This window comes from Myxine glutinosa, chromosome 8 (assembly GCF_964187855.1).
Source record: "Myxine glutinosa chromosome 8, kmMyxGlut1.1, whole genome shotgun sequence".
NCBI classification, from domain to species: domain Eukaryota; kingdom Metazoa; phylum Chordata; class Myxini; order Myxiniformes; family Myxinidae; genus Myxine; species Myxine glutinosa.
Genome location: NC_136268.1, coordinates 63944234 through 63965639, shown reverse-complemented (window position 1 = coordinate 63965639; position 21406 = coordinate 63944234). Strand labels below are relative to the sequence as shown.

Here is a 21406-nt window from a genome sequence, read left to right as displayed (position 1 = left end):
TTGTTGAATAATAGAGCAAAAATATTATTCTATTTTCTTATAAACAATCCTTGAATGTCTTTTCAGCCAAAATTTGTGGCACCTGCTAATCTGATGCAATGAGATACATATATGCAAACAAGAAATGAATTGGCTTGTGCTGTCCTAGATCGTAGTTATCAGTTGTGGAGGGTTATACAACCGAGCTATCCCCTGGCTGATGTGAGAAATGGGCAAAGGGTACCACAGTATCCGTGGGTGCAACCAAAGAGGCAGGTGGCTAAACATGAGACACTGAATATCAGTGAGAACATGGAATGTTGGCACGATGGCAGGCAAGGAGAGAGAGTTGGTGGATGCCATGATGAGAAGGATTGACATCTTGTGGGGATAGTTACCAAAATAATTAGGGGAAGGTTAAAAATTGAATTGTTGTGAATGAACTGGAGTTGGAGTCACATTGAAGGAAGAGTGGAGAGAGAGAGAGAGAGAGAGACTGACTGTTTCTTCCTTTTATTACAAGAGTACAAAAAATCAGTTATGTTCAGCCACAAAGAAACAAAACACAATAAAATGGTCTCAAGGAAAGGTTATTTTCAAATCATCATCATCAAGTGTGCATATGACATCATTAAAAACCCACTTTTCTTTAAAACATGTTAAATTCTTGTTCATTTTAAAAAACCGGTACTCTAGCTTTAGTCTTGCATTTACAAGAGCCTTAAGGGTGAGCAGTACATCACATGACGAGTCAGAAGCGTTTCCCATTTTTTTCTTCCTGGATTTATAAATTGCAAACTTGGCCTGGCCAATTAAAAAATTCATTAAAACCACATTCCTAAGGGAAGACGGTCCTAAAACACCATAAATAAAAACATTGTGATTGAAGAGGGAACCAAGCTTCACAAAACGTTCCTGAAGGAATGTAAAAAGAGGTTGCAATCGTTCACACTCCAGGTATATATGCGGTAGGGTTTCAATGGATGCACAGAAAGGGCATAGATTAGAGTTAGCAGTAGAAAACCGGTTCAGTAAAACATTATAAGGTAAAATCCAGTGTACAAGTTTCCATTGAATATCTCCAACATACTTTGGAGTAGGCAAGAGATAAAAACTTCGCCAATTGGGGCAATTGGGTGGTATTGGGGGTAAAACATCCCGCCATCGAAGCCTCGGGTGCTCAGAAAATGTTTTTGCGTATAAAATTTTAACGTACGCGTTGTACAGAGTTTTCTTTGGAAAGGCGGGAAGGGATAATGCAGTATCATCAGGGCTGTTCAGGCCAGGGGACAGATTAAGTGGCGGGCTGAAAACTAGGAGTTTGGGGAAGTCACCCGCTGTTTCCTCGGGGGAAGGGCCAAGTTCCTCGCAGGTATTACGATACGTTGTGGATATCCCTTGAAGGAACCGAGAGATGATCCTGACAGATTTTATTCCGGTTTTTTGTGCCACAGCGGCAGCACTCAGCCGGCAGCTCCCAGACTCTGTCATGAGGTCTTTCACTCGCAGCAGCTTGGCATCAACAAAACGTTGAACGAGTCCCCTATTATTCAAGCTGTTTTCCAGGAAGGGGTTGTAGCATAGGGGCTCGTTCAACAACATTTCCATGTTGTATGTTGCCATTTCACGGGAAAAGGACAGGGCTTGCCAGGCGTTCATCACCCCTTGGTAAAAGGTGGGCAGCAAGGATGAATCGATTTGATGAGGGTTCATTAAGAAAAGTTCTCGGTCGTAGCCCAGCTTGCATGTAAGCTGTAATATGCAGTTAGCCAGAGGCCTCCAGAGTAGGGCTTCATCTCCATATACAAGTTGGCGCACGATGTGAAGCCGGAAGACCATAATCCGGCTGCGGATATCAATAAGACCTTGGCCACCTTCAGCGAGTGGCAAGTATGCCACGGGGGGTTGGAGCCAGTGTTTCCCGCTCCAGAAAAAGTCGACAATGCTCTTTTGCAGTGTAATAAGAAGGCTCCCAGGCGGTTGTAGGCATATCATCTTATGCCATAGCATAGAGGCGACAAGATTGTTAATGACGAGAGTTCTTCCGCGGTACGAAAGTTGGAAAAGAAGTCCTTTCCAGCGGGCCAGTTTTGCCATTACCTTGTCTGGTAATCCCACCCAGTTCTGCTGCTCAAAGGTGTTGTCTCCGAGGAAAATACCGAGGTATTTAATGCCACTTTTCTGCCAGTTCACTCCTCCTGGTAGGACAATTGGCGGGCAATCTCCAGGTCCTATCCAAAGGGCTTCACTCTTCTTCCAGTTTACCTGGCCTGAACAAGCCTGACAATATGTTTTTAGTGCCTGAGCCACCGCAGTGACATCAGTACTATTTTTTATATAAATACAGACATCATCTGCATAGGCAGAGACTTTTAGCGGTGTGGTAAGAATTGATCCAGTGAAGCCAGAAATGTGCGTACGTAATTGGAGCAGAAGAGGTTCGATGGCAAGAGAGTATAAAAGTCCAGATAGCGGGCAACCTTGCCGTACTCCCCGTTGTACAGCAATGGGGCTACACAATACTTGATTAATTTTAAGAACACTGGATATATTACAATACAAAAGTTTAACGTACGAGATAAAAACTAGGTCCAAACCCAAAATTCTCTAAAACTCTAAAAAGGTACATGTGGTCAATACAGTCAAAGGCTTTTCCTTGGTCAATAAAAAACAGACCAACATTCATATTAAAATTGTTACAAAACCGAATGGTATCACGGATAAGAAAGATATTATTAAAAATAGTACGTCCAGGAATACAAAAGGATTGATGTTCTCCTATTAGTACATTCATAAAAGGTTTCATTCGATTAGACAAGGCTTTGGCTAAAATTTTATAATCCGTACATAAAACAGAAATAGGACGCCAGTTCTCTATAAGTTGAGTGTCCGCTTTCTTAGGAATTAAGGTGGTGACTGCTCTCCGGCAGCTCCACGGCAGTTGTCCATCCTCTAAACATTCATTCAATACCCGCAGTAGGTGAGGTCCAATGGTGTCCCAAAAAAACTGGAAAAATTCACTTGTCAGCCCATCCAGTCCAGGGGCTTTATCAGGTTCCAAGGCCTTCAAGGCAGCGGTGAGCTCAGGTAACCTAAGAGGATCCTCCAACTGCTGCTTCTGATCCTCCGCCAATGTTGGAAGGTTAGAAACAAGTTCCGATATTGCATCCTGGTTAATGTCATGCCGCATAAACCGTTGTTTAAAATGTTTCCGGGCACATTCCCTGATTCTGCCATCTTCATAAAGGAGTTCCCCATCATGGAGCAAGCGTGTAATCATTGACGAAGAGGCCCCCCTTTTAAGGCTGAAGAAGAATTTGGTTGGAGCATCAAGGTCGTGTATGTACCTCATCTTCAGGCGCAATAAAGCATTTTGTGCTCGCCTTTCGGATATGGAATTCAGTAAGGCCGTTTTTCCATGGATTTGTTGCCTCATTCCCTGGTAGCTCACACTTGCGGTTCCCTGAAGCTGTTCCTGTAATTCCAGGATTTCATCTTCAAGTAAGGTTGTGGTTTTTCTTTCCTCTTGAACACCATACGCACGATATTGTTGGCAGAACAGTCTGATGTGCGTTTTGGCATTATCCCACCATTGTCTGAGGTTGGAGAAATTCTGTTGGGAGGCAACCAGAATATTCCAAATTTCCGGAAAAATGTCCTTAAAGGTACTATCATCAAGTAAGTTGTTATTAAATTTCCAAAAAGCACTCTTGTGTTTCGGGCAGGGGGCAGAAATTTTGAGAAATGTTGCGCTGTGGTCCGAGAATCCTGATGGGCAAATTTTGGATGACAGAACGAGGCGTTCAAGTGGAGGATTAATATAAAACTTGTCCAAGCGAGCAAGTACAATATTACCCTGAATGCATCGACACCATGTGTATTGCCTGATTGATGGGTGCTGTACCCGCCATATATCTGTTAAATTCATTTGTTTTAAAAATTTGGTGAGAGGGATTGTGGAGGCAGGATGGGGCTCTGCACTGTTCCTGTCGAGTTGGGGTTGGAGGGTGCAATTAAAATCTCCACCAATACAAACATGATTGTCTTGGTTTTTTAGGGCGTTTTGGCTGTCGAGGGACGTTAGGTGTGTCCCAAGGGCATTAAAAAAAACTCGCCGAGCTACAGGCGTACTTGGGGCATAGATATTAAAAATAGTATAGAATTTTCCACATAGTCTAGTAGGAAGACTAGGTCCCCCTGCACCCCCCGGAGATATACTTCTAATCAGTGTTTCTAGATTGGAAAAATTGTGTAGAAAATGACTAGCTATGGCCCCAAGCTGAAAAAATGTCCCACATACCATTTTTATGCAAATTACTGCTGCCATTATCAAAAAAACGATTTTTGACATATCTCAGCCAATATTGCAGATAATTGAAAAATGAAGGTGTCTAGACCCATGTTTTGAAGGGCATAGATCATGATAGAACTATTCATAACATGATTACATGTGTCTATGGTATACTAGTATGCATATTAATGCTGTAATTACAAAATAATCAGTTTTACAAATGATAAGGATACGTTAATACTGCAGATAACTTAACATGGTACATAAGGGGTCTAAACCCAGGTATTTTCAAGGTTAAATGTCAACAAGATGCTCCTGAGTCTTGCATAGGGGCGGGACATTGGCAGTAACATTGGTACCACTCAACTTTTCTTCCCACCATTGACTTTGTATTGCGAGAGATTTTCACTTGCTTATTTAAAGGTTTCTCACCCAGCCCACGTAAAATCTACCAACTCCTGCTGTTAACTCCCAAACATATTTTTTTATGTTATCCAATCACAGTGCAGAAATGACAGACTAGAGATCCAAATTAGTGCTGCTATAGCTGCCATTTTACATTTCCATCCATGTAACATGCGCGCTCGCGCGCTCGTATCAATTGGTAATGTCGCGCGCTCGTATCAATTGGTAACGTTGATGTTATTGAATACCTCAGTTGAAAGTTCAGTCTTCCATTCCATCTGTGTGTTGTTCTTGGTATTCATCCTCCAATCTAGCCAGGTAAGATGCTAACTATAATGTTACTCACACTCTTGACTTCAGTTTCTGCATGAAATCATAAACAGGCAGAATAACAGCTGAGCCAGCTAGCACCATGTTAGCTAACGTTAAAGCTAGCCTCATCTATGTACAGTATGTTCCTAATGTCGGTGTAACTTAAACTTTTGTTAATGCCAAACATGAGACATATCTGTTGACTTCTGTATATGAATTGAACCAGAAAGAGGCACGACAGCTGAGCTAGCTACAGTAACTTAGCACAATGTTTCATTGGCCTAGATAGCTAACGTTAGTGTGGAAGAATTTAGATGTTTTAGCTATTAGCACTTTTGATGCCACTAAACATGGTTTAGTCAGCTAAAAAGTACCCTAGTGTAGAACATGACTCAGAACCTCTGTTACCTCACTGAAAACTCAGAGCCTCCTTTCACAGGCACTTTTAACATCATTCGTGATTTCTTATTTGTCATTTAACAGTGATGGTAGACATCGACAGCAAGCATGCCCAAAAGAAAACGGAGTGTAGAACCTGCAGCCCAAAGCTCTCCTCCTACATGCATCCTTCATGTACCATCCATGTCTGATCATGGGGATTTCACGCCCCTCCGTAAAATTAAAGGATCTGCTTCAGAAAAACTGCAACTGCTTCAAAAGATCCGGGATAGACGTCTCAACCAACCGCATGACTCCCCATGTCGTATGCAATCAGTATGTGATCAGATCCCGGCAACTCTTCCTGATGACCTAGAAAGAGTAGGATATCACAGCAAGTGTTATAAGCACTTTGTCCGCCACTTTCATCGTCTGGGAGATGATACAGAACCAGGGCCATCAACCTCATCATGGCATCACTCTCCTCGTAAACCAGGAGGTTCTGCTGAACCCATCTTCCCGCCAGAGTGTATATTTTGTGAGAAAGTTGAGACCAAAGATGCTCATCGCAATACTGAGAGGCCTACAACCTTCCCATCCTTTAAAAACAAAGAAAATGCATGGGAGCAAATCGAAACACGGGCTGAGAAAATGGGTCTCTATCGACTCCATCGAAAGGTGAAAAACAAAGACCTCTTTGCATGTGAGGCCAAACACCATCCGTCATGTTTTAAAGCTTTCCGCACAGCATTCTACAACTATGAGCGTGCGATTCACAGAGCCGAAGCACCAAAGGAGCAGGCTTGCATGTCAGCCGCCCATGAAAAGGCATTCAACTCAGTACTGGAACACATTCAAACCCAGGTCATCCAGCAGAATAAAGTTCTACAGCTTTCTTCCTTGCGCTTGCTCTATGTCGAGGAACTGAAACTGAATGGATATGAGAACTCAAATTATCGGTCAGAGAAACTACTGAAACGCCTACAGAATGACCCAATCAAGGAGCATATCCACTTCACGAAGGTTGATCATGACAAATGTGATGTCATTTCTTTCTGGCTTGTGCACAGCTCAAACATAACAGTTTCCAATGCTCTCGCACGAGCATTCACACTCGGAAGCACAAACAAGAACCAAAATGTTGCCCTCCAACTTCGCCAGGGTATTCTACAGGCTTTCAGAGAGTGTAAAGACCAACCATGGCCACCAACAGCTGAAGACATGGAGCTCAATCCTGAAGACATCCTACCTCCAGACCTTGTCCGCTTTCTCAGCGTGCTAATGACTGGCAAGGAGGGCATCGAGACAGAAAAGGTGAAGCGTCTGGTCTTCTCCATTGGACAAGATCTGTGCCGTGCAGTGTCAGATGGAAAATGGAAGTTACCAAAGCACATTCTCCTCTGTGTGACTGTAAGGCACCTGTTCCGAAGCAAACAGCTCACCACAATACTACACAGGCTTGGACACTCTGAGAGCTACGATTTCGCCTTGGAGTTGGAAACTGCTCTCGCCAAGGTCCTGGATGAAGTCTCAACTTATCGTACACCACAAATTGTGACAGGAGAGGGCAACCTTGTATTCCACTGTGAGTGGGACAACTTGAATAAAACCACTACCAGTGTGCACGGCAGCAACATTGTAAACAGTGCTGGAGGAATCATGGTGCAGGAGGTCAAGCCCGGGTTCGAGAGCAGCAAGGACCGAATGCTACCTACCATCAATAGGTCACAACAGCGTAGCCTGAAGGTCGACACACCAAAAACTCTCCCACCCTTGCACTTTACTCGCGTTGGCCCGAAGTTCCCTGAAGGCCCACCAACTTGCCTCAACGAATGGCAAGGTAAAATTGAAAGCCCTTCGTGAATGGCGATTCAATTTGTAATTTTTCCTGAAAAAAAGGTGATTACCTGTGATGTTTGTCTAGATCTGAAACTGGCAGTGACTGGTGATTGAAATGCGGTGCCTTTTTGTGTTTCAGGTCGAGGTACGTGAACTCCCCACGATCTACAGCAACCAGGAAGAGACTGATACCAGGGTGGTTCTGTACCTCCATCATGCTGCTACCATCGGATACAAGAACGCTGTAGTCAGAACACCGGACACAGACATCCTCCTGATCCTGCTCCACCATGCCCACAACATCAAGCTGACGGTGTACCTGGATACAGGGTCAGGGAAGCATCGCCAACTTGTCAACGTCTCTGAGCTGGCAGAATCCCTGGGAGAGGACTACTGTGCCACTCTCCTGGGGTACTATGTGTTCAGCGGAGAAGACTGCACCAGTGCCTTCAAAGGGAAGGGAAAAGTCGGGCCCTTGAAAAAGCTGGAGAAGAATCCCAGGTTTCACAGGGCATTCGGTGAACTGGGTGACAACTGGGATGCCAACCCTGAGGTGGAGAGGCAGTTAGAAAAATTCACCTGTGTGATGTACGGCCAGAGTCGCGAGTCATCAGTGGACATTGTCCGTGCCAAGCTGCTACGAAAAATGGTGGGAGAGGACAAGACCCTCACATCCAAGTCCAAGGTTGATCTGGCTCGCCTTCCTCCATGCCAGTCTGCCCTGAAGCCGCACATCCAGCGTGTGAACCACCGCGTAGCATTGTACAAAAGAGCCGATCAACCTATCATCGAAAAGCCAAAACCTTATGAGGAGCAAGGATGGATAAGGACTGATGAAGGACTGTTGAAACCAATGTGGTCCAGTGGTCCCATCCTACCAACCTCACTGGTGGATCTTCTGAACACAGGAGAGCACGAAGAGGAGGAGGAAGAGGAAGGAGAAGAAGAGTTTGACTCTGACGATTTCGATGAAAATGATGATGACTGACTCAGTGTAGAATCACTAATGCTAATGATGTTTATCTAAAACAAGCAAGAGAAGAGTGGTCACATTGAGTGCTAGGACTATTTTGACAGTTGTAATATTTAGAAAAATAAAACTTTGTGTTAACGTCTGTGTAGACGGACCTTAATATGAGTCTATTATTTCGTAAAACTGTGATTATTTTGTAAATAAAGCACTAATTAGCATACTAGTATACCATAGACACATGTAATCATGTTATGAATAGTTCTATCATGATCTATGCCCTTCAAAACATGGGTCTAGACACCTTCATTTTTCAATTATCTGCAATATTGGCTGAGATATGTCAAAAATCGTTTTTTTGATAATGGCAGCAGTAATTTGCATAAAAATGGTATGTGGGACATTTTTTCAGCTTGGGGCCATAGCTAGTCATTTTCTACACATTTTTTCCAATCTAGAAACACTGATTAGAAGTATATCTCCGGGGGGTGCAGGGGGACCTAGTCTTCCTACTAGACTAACAGTAGTGGAATTCTAGGGATGCTAGGGATCCCTTGTGTATTTCGTCGAATTTAAGCGATGAAGGCGAAAAGGAGGGAGGACGTGATCATCGGGAGGGGGATCCCATCGGCTACCACGGCGGGAGAGGTAGGATCAGTTATAGCAGGCAACAAGCTGTGATTGGACGATGTCGCCTGGGGGGTGAGATCTATAGTTAACAGGAGATGGCTGCAATTAGATCCTTCAGTAGAGGGAGGGGCCCCTGTTTCAAGGGGAGGGGAGGGGGGTACGGCGGGGGGGTTTGGATTGGTGGTAAGAGGGCTTGGGTCGGTGGTGGACAGATTGGGATCAGTGGTGGTAAGGCTTGGGTCGATGGTGGGAAGGTTCGGGTCGGTGGTGGGAGGGCTTGGTTCGGCGGCGGGAGGGCTTGGTTCGGTGGTGGGAAGGTTTGGTTCGGTGGTGGGAAGGCTTGGGTCGGTGGTGGGAGGGCTTGGGTCAGTGGTGGGAGGGTTTGGACCGGTGGTGGGAAGGTGGGGGGGTTGCTTATTCCCGGTTCGGAGGGGAGGTTGCACTTGTGGAGAATTCTCTTTTCGGGGGCAGTCATGCTTAACATGCCCAAATTGTCCGCAGCCAAAACATTTTAGAACGTTGGTGGACACGTACACTGTATATTCGTTCTGTTGATGTTTTAATTTTATTATAAGGTTTAAATCCTTCTGGGAATTTTTTAAAATCATAAACACTTGCCGCCGGAATGAAACCACGTGCCTTAAATCGTTGTTTCGTGACCCGAAGGGAATCATGGAGATACGAGACACGATGGTACCGTATCGGGACAATTCTTTAATTAGTACATCGTCGGATACAAATGGGGGGCAATTTGATATCACGACTTTTATCGCTGGGCTATCTAGTGGGGAAATCATTACAAATAAATCTGGATCGATTGTCAAACCCTGTTCGACAATTTGTGGGACACAATCCACGTCGGACAAAAAAATAACGATCCGCTTGTTCATCCGCGAAGCGGCAACAACCTTGTCGATCCCGACAACACGACCGGTTGCGAGGACAACGTCCTCGACACTAACCTCACGTTCCGGAGGTACACAAAAGAACCCGTGCTTACGGGTCAGGCTCTGAAAGGCCGTAAATCGAGATAGTGCAGCTGCCATGCTGGAACAGCTGCACTTACAACCCCTCCCCAACTCGGGGAGGGTGAATATATAATACAATCTTCCCTACCCGAACTCCGGGAATGGGAAGCAATCAGACCTCTCCGATTTCCCTAACTTCGGAAAAGGGAGGCAACAAAACAAACTGAAGGAAGGATAAACGAAAGGAAAAAAAGGAAATAGAGGTTTAAGATGAAGGAGCAAACACCGATCGGGCGACGCCCAAAAACGGCGAACCCTTACCAGCGATCACCCTGTGCTCTCCGGCTCTCTCTCCCGTCTCAACGTATATGGGAATCACCAGGAAGACTCCACGAACAGGTACAAGGACACAGAGGGGGGAAAACGGGGGGGGGGGGGGGGAATGGAGCAACAACACAGAGCACTCACAGGCCTCCACAAGCAGACGCCATGACAGTACAACCAGCATGCAAACGACCAGCAGGGGGCGCGAGAGCGAGAGAGAGAGAGAGAGAGAGTGGAGAGAATTGAATTTGCAACACCATTTATTTCACAAAAAAAATACACCAGGTCAAGTTCCATTTTTACAGGAGAGAAAATAAAAATAAAAACAACAGTTCTTAATGTTAAAAAGAAAAAAGTACAAATCCGATTCATTTACAACACATAATGCTTCATTATTACACCATTTGCACTCAATGAGTTTGACATTTTCATTCGGAGAGAGAGAGAGAGAGAGAGAGAGAGAGAGAGAGAATGAGAATGGATACCATTTATTTCCACAAAAATGCACTAGGATGTCAACCTATACCGCAAGGGTATTTACAAGCAGGGGCAGAGAAAAAAAAGGTACAACAACACCAAAGCATCACACTCTTGATGCAATTCTTAAAACATCATGACGAGTTTCGAGTCCTGAACCACACACAAGGCCTCGTGAGTGCACCATTTCCATTCAAAAAATTCAATATTCCCGTTACTCATGTGGTGATCAAATTCCAGCCTTAATCTTGCTGACACCAGCCCTTTAAATATTGGAATGACGTCATCACCATAACATTTATCAATTTTAATTTTCCTTGACTTATAAATTGCATATTTTGCAATGGCAATCAGGAAATTCATCAAGGCACCAGCATTTTTACAAGAGGAGGTAAAGGGTACACCAAAAATAAACATATGCAAGGTAAAAGTGAAGGATAATTTATAAGAAAGGTGTGCAATCACAGAAAGTAGAGGTGCTAACCTCCTGCACTGGACATATGCATGAAAAAGATCCTCCTCCTGTTCGCAGAAGGGACAATTTACAGGCACCGAGGCATTAAGATGGTGGATAAAAGTGTTTGAGGGGAGAGCCCAATGTGTTAGCCTCCATTGGATATCCGCTAAGAACCCATAGATGGGTGGAACAAACATATTATGCCACAGTGGAGTAGAGGGAAACCCCGGCCCTAACCGTTCTGACCACAAGGCCACACGCATCGCTCCAGACAGGGATGAGACTTCTTTCCCCCTCACGAGTTTAAGGACACCAGCCTTAGTTACTAAGTGAAAGGGGGAGGGAAACCCATCATCATTGGACTGGACAGAGGGCAGCACCTTGATTTCGGGGAAAGATAGTCGAAGATCTTCGACAATTCCGGCACCTTCCCAGCCAATGTTTAGCTGCCTGAATTTTTTTACGACTACCTGTTTGATTTGTTGAACAACTCGAACAGATGCTACACAAACACCTGTCGCCACCACCCCAGCAGACCTCCACTTGGTTCCAGATGCATCCCTTAGATCACTCACTTTGCTTACGCCTCCTTTAATGAATTTTTGAATTAAAGCATGGCTACGAGGAATACATGGGAAAAAGCTGTTATAGAACAGAGGCTCTTGGAGGAAATTACGACAATTATATGCCTCAAGACAACGTTTAACCTCAAGGCCTTTCCATGCATCCAGCAAACTCCGATAAAAAGCGGGAAGTGAAGCACTGCTGACACAATCAAGGTCCACCAAGAGAAGGTGCCGATCATAGTTCATTCCACCAGCCTGTTGTAATAGAAAATGTGCAAATGGGCGCCAGGGCAGCTCCTCCGCATACAGTAGTCTCTGCACAGACTGCAGGCGAAAAGCCATAAGCCGCCCAGAGACGTCAATGACTCCTTGGCCCCCCTCCTTCCGAGGGTGGTACAGTATACTGGGCCGCAGCCAGTGGTAGCCGCTCCAAAAAAAGTCTATCAACTTCCTCTGGATGGCAGGGATCAGCTCCTTGGGTGGCTGCAGGGTAATGACTTTATGCCACAATCTCGCTGCAATCAGGTTATTGATAACAAGAGCGCGGCCTCTGTATGAAAGAGACCGCAGTAGTCCTTTCCATGATTTTAAACGATATGTGATTTGTTCCACACCTCCTTCCCAATTCCTCATTTCCATTTCATGGTTTCCAAGATAAACTCCAAGATATTTGACCCCGTCTGTTTTCCATACCAGATTTTGTGGGAGTGATGGTGGTGATATGACTGAGGGGTTACCTGAACTACACCACAAGGCTACACTTTTACTCCAGTTTACTTCACCAGAAGAGGCTGCAGAGAAGTCTTTTAAGCACTGCTGTACTGCAGCTACACTGCCCGGGCCTTTAAGTAAAACACAAACATCATCAGCATAAGCTGTTACGACAAATTTTAACCCCTCTACCCCCATATCCTGAGGCAATCGTTTCCTGAAGGATGCCAAAAGTGGTTCAAGGGCAATTGTGTACAACAGTCCCGAGAGAGGACAGCCTTGGCGGATACCCCGTCGAAAGGGAAAGGGGGAGCATAAGTTATTATTTACTTTCAACATACAGAAAGTGTTTGTATATAACAGTTTAACATATGCTGTGAAGGTTTCACCAAAGCCCATCCCCTTAAGAACCGAAAACAAGTATGCATGATCAACACGATCAAAAGCCTTTGTTTGATCCAGAAACAATAACCCAAAACTGGCAGGCACATACTTTTTACAGGAAATAATATCTCTTACCAGAAACAGGTTATCATGCATGGACCGTCCAGGAACACAGTAGGTTTGATCCGGCTGTATGACAGAGCTGATCACCTCTTTCAGCCGATTCGCTAATACTTTAGACAAGATTTTGTAGTCAGTACACAGTAAGGAAACAGGTCGCCAGTTCTCAATGAGTTGAATGTTCCCAGGCTTCGGCAAAAGGCATACGACCGCCCTTCTACAGGACAGAGGAAGTTCTCCAGCACGAAGGCTTTCGTCAAGGACTTCAAGCAGATCCGGTCCCACAAGATTCCAAAATGTCTTATAAAACTCTCCAGGCAGCCCGTCAATCCCCGAGGCTTTACCATCTTTCAAGCCTCGCATGGCTGCTTCAAGTTCATCAGGTGAAATTGACGATTCCAGTGTGTGCTGCTTGTCCTCCTCGACTTCTGGGAGCCCAGCAATCAGCTCCTGTATCGCCTCACTGTTGATACTCTGGGCAGAATACAGGTCAGAGTAAAATGCTTTCAAGGCCGCTTTAATCTCCAGTTGGGAGGTAACCGTTGACCCATTAGCAGTACAGAGCTTATGAATTTGCTGCGAGTTTTTCACCGAATTCTCCAAGCTAAAGAAGTCCTTATTTAGCATATCCAAAGTCAAGTAACTCATCCTCATACGCACCAAGGTACCCATTGCCCGCTGCCTCACCATTTCGGTCAGTAATGACCTTTTTGTCCATAGCAACTGATCATATCCAAAATCTTTCCCAGCCCCATTACGATTCTGTTCCAATTCTGCAATTTCGGCCTTTAATGAGTCAATTGAGAGACTTTGCATTTTAGTAGTAAACAGACTATACTGTTGACAAAACGTTTTAACTTGACACTTTGCAAGGTCCCACCATATGCGAAGGTTGGCATGCTCAAGCTTAGATGACCGGATTTTCCCCCACACGGTTCGGAAGGCATCTTTAAATTTCTTATCACTTAACAACCGAGTATTGAGTGACCAGTATGCGCTACCTCCTGATGTCAGGGGTAATTTAAAGGACATTGCCACTAAATTATGATCTGAAAACCCTGTTGGGAGTATTTGGGTAGTGGACACCACATTCAGCATTGGCTTATTGATATAGATCCTGTCCAGCCTTGCCCATGATATGACGCCATCATGACATCTGCACCATGTGTAGGCCTGTGAAGTTGGATGCTGCAACCTCCACACATCCTCAAAGCAATAGTTCTTGATGAGGCTCGCTAACACCTTTGCAGAAGCGCCGTGGGGTTCATGTCCATTCCTGTCAACTGAAGGATCAATTGTACAGTTAAAGTCCCCTGCGATACAGGTGAGAGCAGCTGGATCCAGTCCCTCTACAAAGTCCCGCAGTGTGGAAAAGAATGTTCTTCTTTCTATAGGTTCACTTGGTGCATACACATTTACTATAATAAGCTTTTGTGTATTGCAGTAGAACTCCACCGCTATCAAATGTGCCTTATAGACCTCCCTATAAATAACACTCTGAGTGGGAAGCCTGGGACTTAAGGCGATGGCAACACCAGCCTTGGGTGTGGAAACCCCACTCAGCCACCATTGCCCTTTAAAAAGTTTACACCATTCAGCTGCCAAATTGTTTGTGGCATGGGTCTCTTGCAATAGAATGACATCTGCTTTTACCCTCTCCATTGCCTGGATTGCTTGAATTTTCCGTAAGGGGGCACATCCCCCATTGATGTTCAGGGAGGCAATATGTATTTCTCGCGTTGTCATTCTAAGGTGGTAGCTCACCGTCTGCCTGCAATTCTTTGTTCGCCTTTGTTACTGCTTTACGAAGACGTTGAAATTGAGGCTCTGAGAGCATGGGGTCATTTTTCTGTAAAAGAGGTTTCGAAACCTTAATGAAAGCTTGGACATCAGGGAAGTGATCTCTAATTACAACGTGACGTTGTCTAAACGTTACGTTTAAGAAATCAATGACCTTCCCTTTTGTCACCTCTGCTTGCCTCACCTGCTCCTTCTGAGACTCACTCAGGGCAGCAAGACTGCATCCTTCCTCATCAGCCTCGACCCCACTCTCACCCAGTGGTGTGTCAGGTACTGGCACCTCGTCTGTGTCATTGTCACCATGGTATTTTTGTTGCGTCTGCATGGCACCAACTACCCCATCGTTGTTGTCTGCCACCGACTTATCGATCTCTTTCTCATCATCTTCCGTTGAGATGGGGGTCCTTGACTGCTCGTCGCATGGTGCAGGGTGTCCACCATCACACACGGTGACACGCTCGGTAATGCTTCGATTCTCTTCATCCTGTGAAATGGGCAGATTCGCATCTCTACCTATTGCATTACCATTTTGCTCATGGTCATCAGGTTGGTCTGTATTACCATCTTCCTGCACGAGAACCATTTTGTTTCCTTTTCCTCCATTCTCATCGCTCGCAAGAGAGCGTTTCAAGTTTCTCCTCGACTCGGTCTCCATCAGCTTCACCTCCTCGAAGTCCCTTTGTTCTTGAGATTGCAGCCTCTCCTCCACATATGGTTGCTCCACTACCGTATGGGCTTCTCCACCAGCACCACTGTCACCCGCACCCTCGTATTCCGGTGTTGACCTTTTTTCGACACCTGGCTCATCTACAGGGTCGTTCAAGTCATTTACAGGTGGGGGCGGGAGGGTGGGGGGGGGGGGGCTGCCCCAGCTGCTGTGGCATAACTCTTCCTCACATCAGGACAATACTGCCGAGTGTGTCCGTATGCCCCACATGTATAGCAAATCAAGGTCTCAGTAGCTGCAAAGATCCGGTAATCATGATCTCCTATTTTAAAATTTATAGATATGTTCAGCTGTTTTGCCTCATCCTTTAGTACGACGAAACAAAAACGTCTAAACGACTCTACATGCTTCAGCCTTCCGTTCCTGGTTCGCAGGGGGACCGTGATAATTCGTGAGACGACAGTCCCATGCTCCCCTAATTTTCGTAGGATTTCTTCATTCCTCAGAAAGGGCGGAACGTTACTTAAAATAACTTTAACCGCCGGCGTGTCCATGGACGATACCGGGACAAATTGGTCGTTCCCCAACATTAACCCGTTTTGCACCACGATGTCTGCAAGGCTAACTTGTGACACGAAAACCACCACTTTGTGGTTCATTCGAGACGCAGCACGAATGTTATTTACCCCGATCAAATCCCCGATTGCAAGTAGAACATCGTCCATTTGCACGTCTTCCGGCGGAACAAGGCACAGCCCGTGCTTACGCGATAACACCTCATCACTAACACGATCAGCAGTCCTTTGACTATTCCTATTAGCCATTTATCGGCAATAAACTAAACAAACTAAACAGTAACAATGCAATAAACTAACCAAACAAATCAAAATTAGTTAAATAAGTAAATAAATAAATAAATAATCGGCACGATATAACCAACCCACGTTATAAATTAATACAGGTGGCTAACCGTTACCGTGCTGTCTCTCTCTCCCTCTCTCGTCTCAAGAGCAGAAGGGAAACACGGAGAAAACTTCACAAACTCGTACAAGGACACAAATGGAGTGAAAGGAGGATAGGAAAGACCACCAACACAGCACCGTACTCACAGCTCAACACCCACAGCCGCCATGATTACCACACCCACGCACGACTCACAACCATCCAGAAGGGGGCGTGCGAGAGAGAGGGAGAGAGAGAGAGAGAGAGAGTGAGAGTGAGAGTGAGAGTGAGAGTGAGAGTGAGAGTGAGAGTGAGAGTGAGAGTGAGAGTGAGAGTGAGAGTGAGAGTGAGAGTGAGAGAGAGAGAGAGAGAGAGAGAGAGAGAGAGAGAGAGAGAGAGAGAGAGAGAGAGAGAGAGACTGACTTTGACTTTTAAGCTCTTTTTATTATAAAAGTATAAAACAAGAGTACCACCAAAAGCAATTCATCCAGGAAAATCAGTAAAATCATAGCAATCCCGGAAGGAAAAAACAATCGGTGCACTGCAAACCAAGCGACAGAAAAGGTGCAAATACCAAAAAAAACACACGAGGAGAAAATCTAGGCATAATTTCTAAACTAGGCATAATTATATATGTACAAATTTACAATCGCATCTGCAACCCTGAGGAGAGACTTAAGAAAGAAAGAGTAGGTCAAGACCAGGGGGGGGGGGGGGGGGGGAAACGCCGGCAAGGAGAAGCATGGAACAGTGTATAAGAAACACCCGCACTGTATTATACAGAAATTAACAATTTGTTATCTTGGACCTCACAAATCCCTCCAACACACCAGGTCGCAACAAAATTTGCAAGGTCGTTTGCAGTTTGGACACAGCCAAATTCAAGCTTGAGCCTTGCTGACACCAACGAACTAAAAAACACCATAATACTGCATTCCTGCATGGGTCTGCCGCCCAGCTTCGCCTTCCGCGACAGGTATACGGCCAGTTTAGCAGTAGCGGTTAGGAACCCGAATACAATAGATGTGGTTCCCTTTTTGGGAGGAAAGCCAAAGATGTAAGCTTTCAAAGAAAAGGTAACCTGCAATCTATGGGAAATAAAATTTAACCAATGAAACAAAGGAGAAAGTCTTTCACAATTAATGAAAGCATGAAACAAATCTTCCCTCACCGGACAAAAGGGGCAACAGCCAGAAATGGGGGGAAAAAAACGAATGACAGCATTGGAAGGAACAATCCAGTGGGCCAAACGCCACTGAAGGTCACCTGTTCTTTTAGAAATAAGTCCAGCATACATTGTATCCCATAAAGGCTCAGAGGGGGGACCGGGAGGCAAGAGTCCTTTCCACCGGATAACCCCAGCTAGAGGTGGGTCCCCAAGAAGAAGTTTCACACAAGACCTATAAATACTCTTGCTGCTCATAACATGGAAGGGGGGTGACCCTGCGCTCATGGGGGGCAGCTCGTTTGGGGTAAAAGCGACACCTAATTTTGGGACTGTGGGCTCAACCTCTGCGTCCTGCGTCCAATGTAGGCCTAGCTGGTGGCCCCTTCGGATCACTGCTCTTAGTATGTTCCCGATTTGCCTCCTGGACCGAACACCTGTTAGGTCCGCCAGCTCGTTCGCAGGCTTCCATCCCTGTCCAGAGTCGTGTCGGAGATGACACACTTTCAGGATGTTGGCCACTATAAAATGCTGGCAGAAGTCGCGACTCCTCGGGATATCGGGGAAAAGTGGGTTGAAAAATAAAGGCTCGTGTGCATACATGTTAGTGCCATACGAGTCTGTTTGGCGACTTATCGAAACGCCCTGCCAGGCATTCAAGAGGCTCTGATAAAAGACTGGGAGCAGAGATGTATCGACGTGTTGAAGGTTGGTCAGGAAAAGTTCCTGTCCGTATCCGAGCCTCCCAGCTCGTTGAAGAATGGAGCAGGCTAAGGGCTTTCCTGGTAGGTGTTCTGCATAAAGCAAGCGTTGGATGGAGCGGAGCCGGAAGGCCAACAGGCGGCATTTCACATCGACTAGGCCATGACCACCCTCGGCCAAGGGACAACATATGGCGCTGGGTCGAAGCCAGTGGTAGCCTCCCCAAAAAAAATCCACCAGTTTCCTCTGGATAGCTTGGAGCAAAACCTCCGGTGGTTGCAGGCAGATGAACCGGTGCCACAAAAGGGTAGTGACGAGGTTGTTGACAACTAGCGCGCGACCCTTATAGGAAAGGTGGGGTAGAGCTCTTTTCCATCGGCTCAAACGCCCATCTACCTGGTCAATGATCCTGTCCCAATTGTTCTGGGCATACTGAGGAGGACCGAGGAAGACGCCCAAATACTTGATGCCATCGTTTGCCCACACTAGCTCTGCAGGAAGGGGAGGTGGTGGTAATAACGGTGGCATAGGTAAGTCATTTTTTGGAAAGGGGATCCACAGAGCCTTGCTTTTCCCCCAATTACACCTTAATGATGAGGCAAGGTTGAAGTCCGACAAACACTTTGCCATGGCGTCACTGTCGCATTTTCTTTTTATAATGACACAAAGGTCGTCGGCATAAGCTGACAGGGTCAAAGGTGGGTGTCCTGGAGAAAGGACAAGTCCAGGGATATCCTTTCTGAGGGCGATTAAGAGGGGCTCCAAGGCGAGGGCAAATAATAGACCTGAAAGTGGACAACCTTGCCTTACCCCTCTCTGAACCTTTATGGGTGGGCAAAATTCGTTGTTAACTTTGATCAAGCTGGAGATGTTTGCATATAACAAAGCTATGTAGGCTCTAAAATTAGTGCCAAGCCCGCAAGCTTGTAACACATGACACAAAAACTCATGATCAATGCTATCAAAGGCCTTTGCAAGGTCAAGAAACACCAATCCAAAATCCTCTTTGACACATTTACCAGTTAACAAATCTCTGACTAGGAATATGTTGTCATAGATGGATCTGCCAGGGATGCCGCAACTTTGATCAGGTGACACCAGGTCCCCAATAACTGTCTTCAACGGTTCGCAAGGACCTTGGAAAACAGTTTGTAATCCGTGCACAACAAAGAGATCGGACGCCAGTTTGACAGGTGTCGGAGATCGCCAGTCTTGGGTAGCAGGCAGAGTACTGCTCTTCTAAAACTGAGCGGTAATTCTCTGGATAAAAGAGATGCATCCAGAACATTGAGCAGCTCTGGGCCCAAAATGTCCCAGAATGCCGAAAGAAATTCGGCCAGGTAGGCCATCGATGCCAGGGGCTTTTCCCGACTCCATCTCAGCGAGTGCACCGGTTAGCTCTGGAAGGGTAATTGGAGCATCCAGTTCCAGACGTTGGGCCTCAGCCACAGAAGGAAGATGAGAGGTCAAAACATTCATCATTTCGTGAGAAACTGTTTTGGCCTTGAAAAGTTCAGAAAAGAAATCGATTACATTTAATCTTATATCACTCGGATTTGTTAGGATGTTCCCCCCTGGGTCCAAAACCGAAGATATAAGTCGTGCTGGTTTCTCTACAGTTTCTAGGTGAAAGAAAGCCTTAGTTGGGGTATCTGAAACCTTTATATTTTGTATTCTTAGCCGAACTAGTGTGCCCGCTGCTTTTTCATGGATCAAATCCCTTAATTGGGCCTTCTTCTCGAGTAGCAACCGATAGTTCACTGGGTTGCTCTCATTGGCCAACTTGCTCTCTAACCTTAAGATGTCTGCTTCCAAGCAAGCCATCGTGATATGTTTTACATTGGTACAGTGCGAATTAAATTGTTGACAAAATACTCGAATTTGGGCCTTTAGGTTATCCCACCAGAGACTAATTGAGGAGAAAGAAGATTTTTTAGTACTCATTTCAGCCCAGAAATCACGAAAGGAGTCTGTAAATAAACTATCTTCTAAAAGTTTAACGTTAAACTTCCAGTAACTATTTCTGCATGTGGGTCGAGGAAAAGAAAGATCTAAGGTTACCATATGGTGGTCTGAAAACAATGACGGAAAACAACCTGACGAGGCCGCGACGTTCTTAAAGGGTACATTTATGTACCAGCGGTCGAGTCTTGCCGAAGACACCCGGCCATTGGCACATCGACACCAGGTAAACTGGACTATGTTGGGGTGATGCAATCGCCAAACATCCAGTAGACCGGCCGTCTTAAAGAAACGGGATAGGTCCGCATGGGACTCGGGGTGGGGTTCTGCAGAGTTTCTATCCTTCGAAGGGTCAAAGGTGCAATTAAAGTCACCACCAATGCACACACATTGGTCGAGATCAACCGATTTCAGGTGGTTTACCATGGAGGTGAAGAAGGCCTTTCGGTCCCTGCTCTCGCTAGGTGCGTACACATTGAAAATGGTACAGCGGAAGTTTTGATGTGCAAGCTGAAGGGAAATAAGCCGGCCTTTTATGACTTCCTGAAAATGACAAGACTCAAAAGCTAGACCTGGCTGTAGAAAAAGCCCAACCCCAGCAGATGAGGCTGACAGATTGCTAAAATAGCATTGCCCTTTGAAAGTTTGGCACCAGTCATGTTCCACGTTAGGTGTGATGTGGGTCTCTTGTAGTAAAAGAACATTTGCCTTTTTACGGTCAAACAAGTTTTTGACTTGGGCCTGACGGAGGTGACTTGCACCCCCACCATTCATGTTTAAGGTCGCAAAGGAAATGTTTTTCATTCCGTGGTAATGAAATCGCCCTGTGCTTGGGAACACTCCGCACCTGCTCGGGTAACAAACTTTCTTAATCTGTGGAATTGAGATTTCGTCAGGTCAAAATCCTCACGCGCTTTGATTATTGACTTTGCGGTGCACGTGAATGCAGCCAAGTCAGGGAAATAGTCTTTAATGACAATGTTGCGGTGACGATACGTTTCGTTAAGGAAGGTAAGAATGAGTTGAGGGGATACCTGCGAGTGACCTGTCATCGCTTGTGACAGCGCGGTTGCCTCAATGTCATCTTCGGACTGACACGTCAGATAACATGTCGTCAGGATCTGGGGTATTACCCGCTGCCCCCGCGGTCTTGTCTGGAGGCACCTTCACAAGTTTCCCAAGGTGTTCCCGAGAGCACTCGTTAACACTTTGGTGTATATTTGTATCTGGGGTCGGAGCTTGGGTTTGAGATCCCAGCAAACTCAGATTTGCCGGCCCCGTTTGTACAGTGGGAACGTTTATTGAATCCTTAGTCTGCTCGGTATTTAAAGGGGGGACAAGCGGAAAAACATTTCCC

At 45.7% G+C, this 21406-nt stretch overlaps 1 protein-coding gene across 1 annotated transcript; it reads left to right on the top strand.

The window, feature by feature from the left end:
* Positions 1-111: 111 nt before the first annotated feature.
* LOC144893376 (uncharacterized) lies at positions 112-8325 on the top strand. The gene is made up of 3 exons (XM_078783960.1): positions 112-314; positions 7166-7205; positions 7344-8325. Exons 1-3 carry the CDS (start codon positions 112-114, stop codon positions 8190-8192), a joined length of 1092 nt encoding a protein of 363 aa, XP_078640086.1. The 3' UTR covers positions 8193-8325.
* Positions 8326-21406: the final 13081 nt, after the last annotated feature.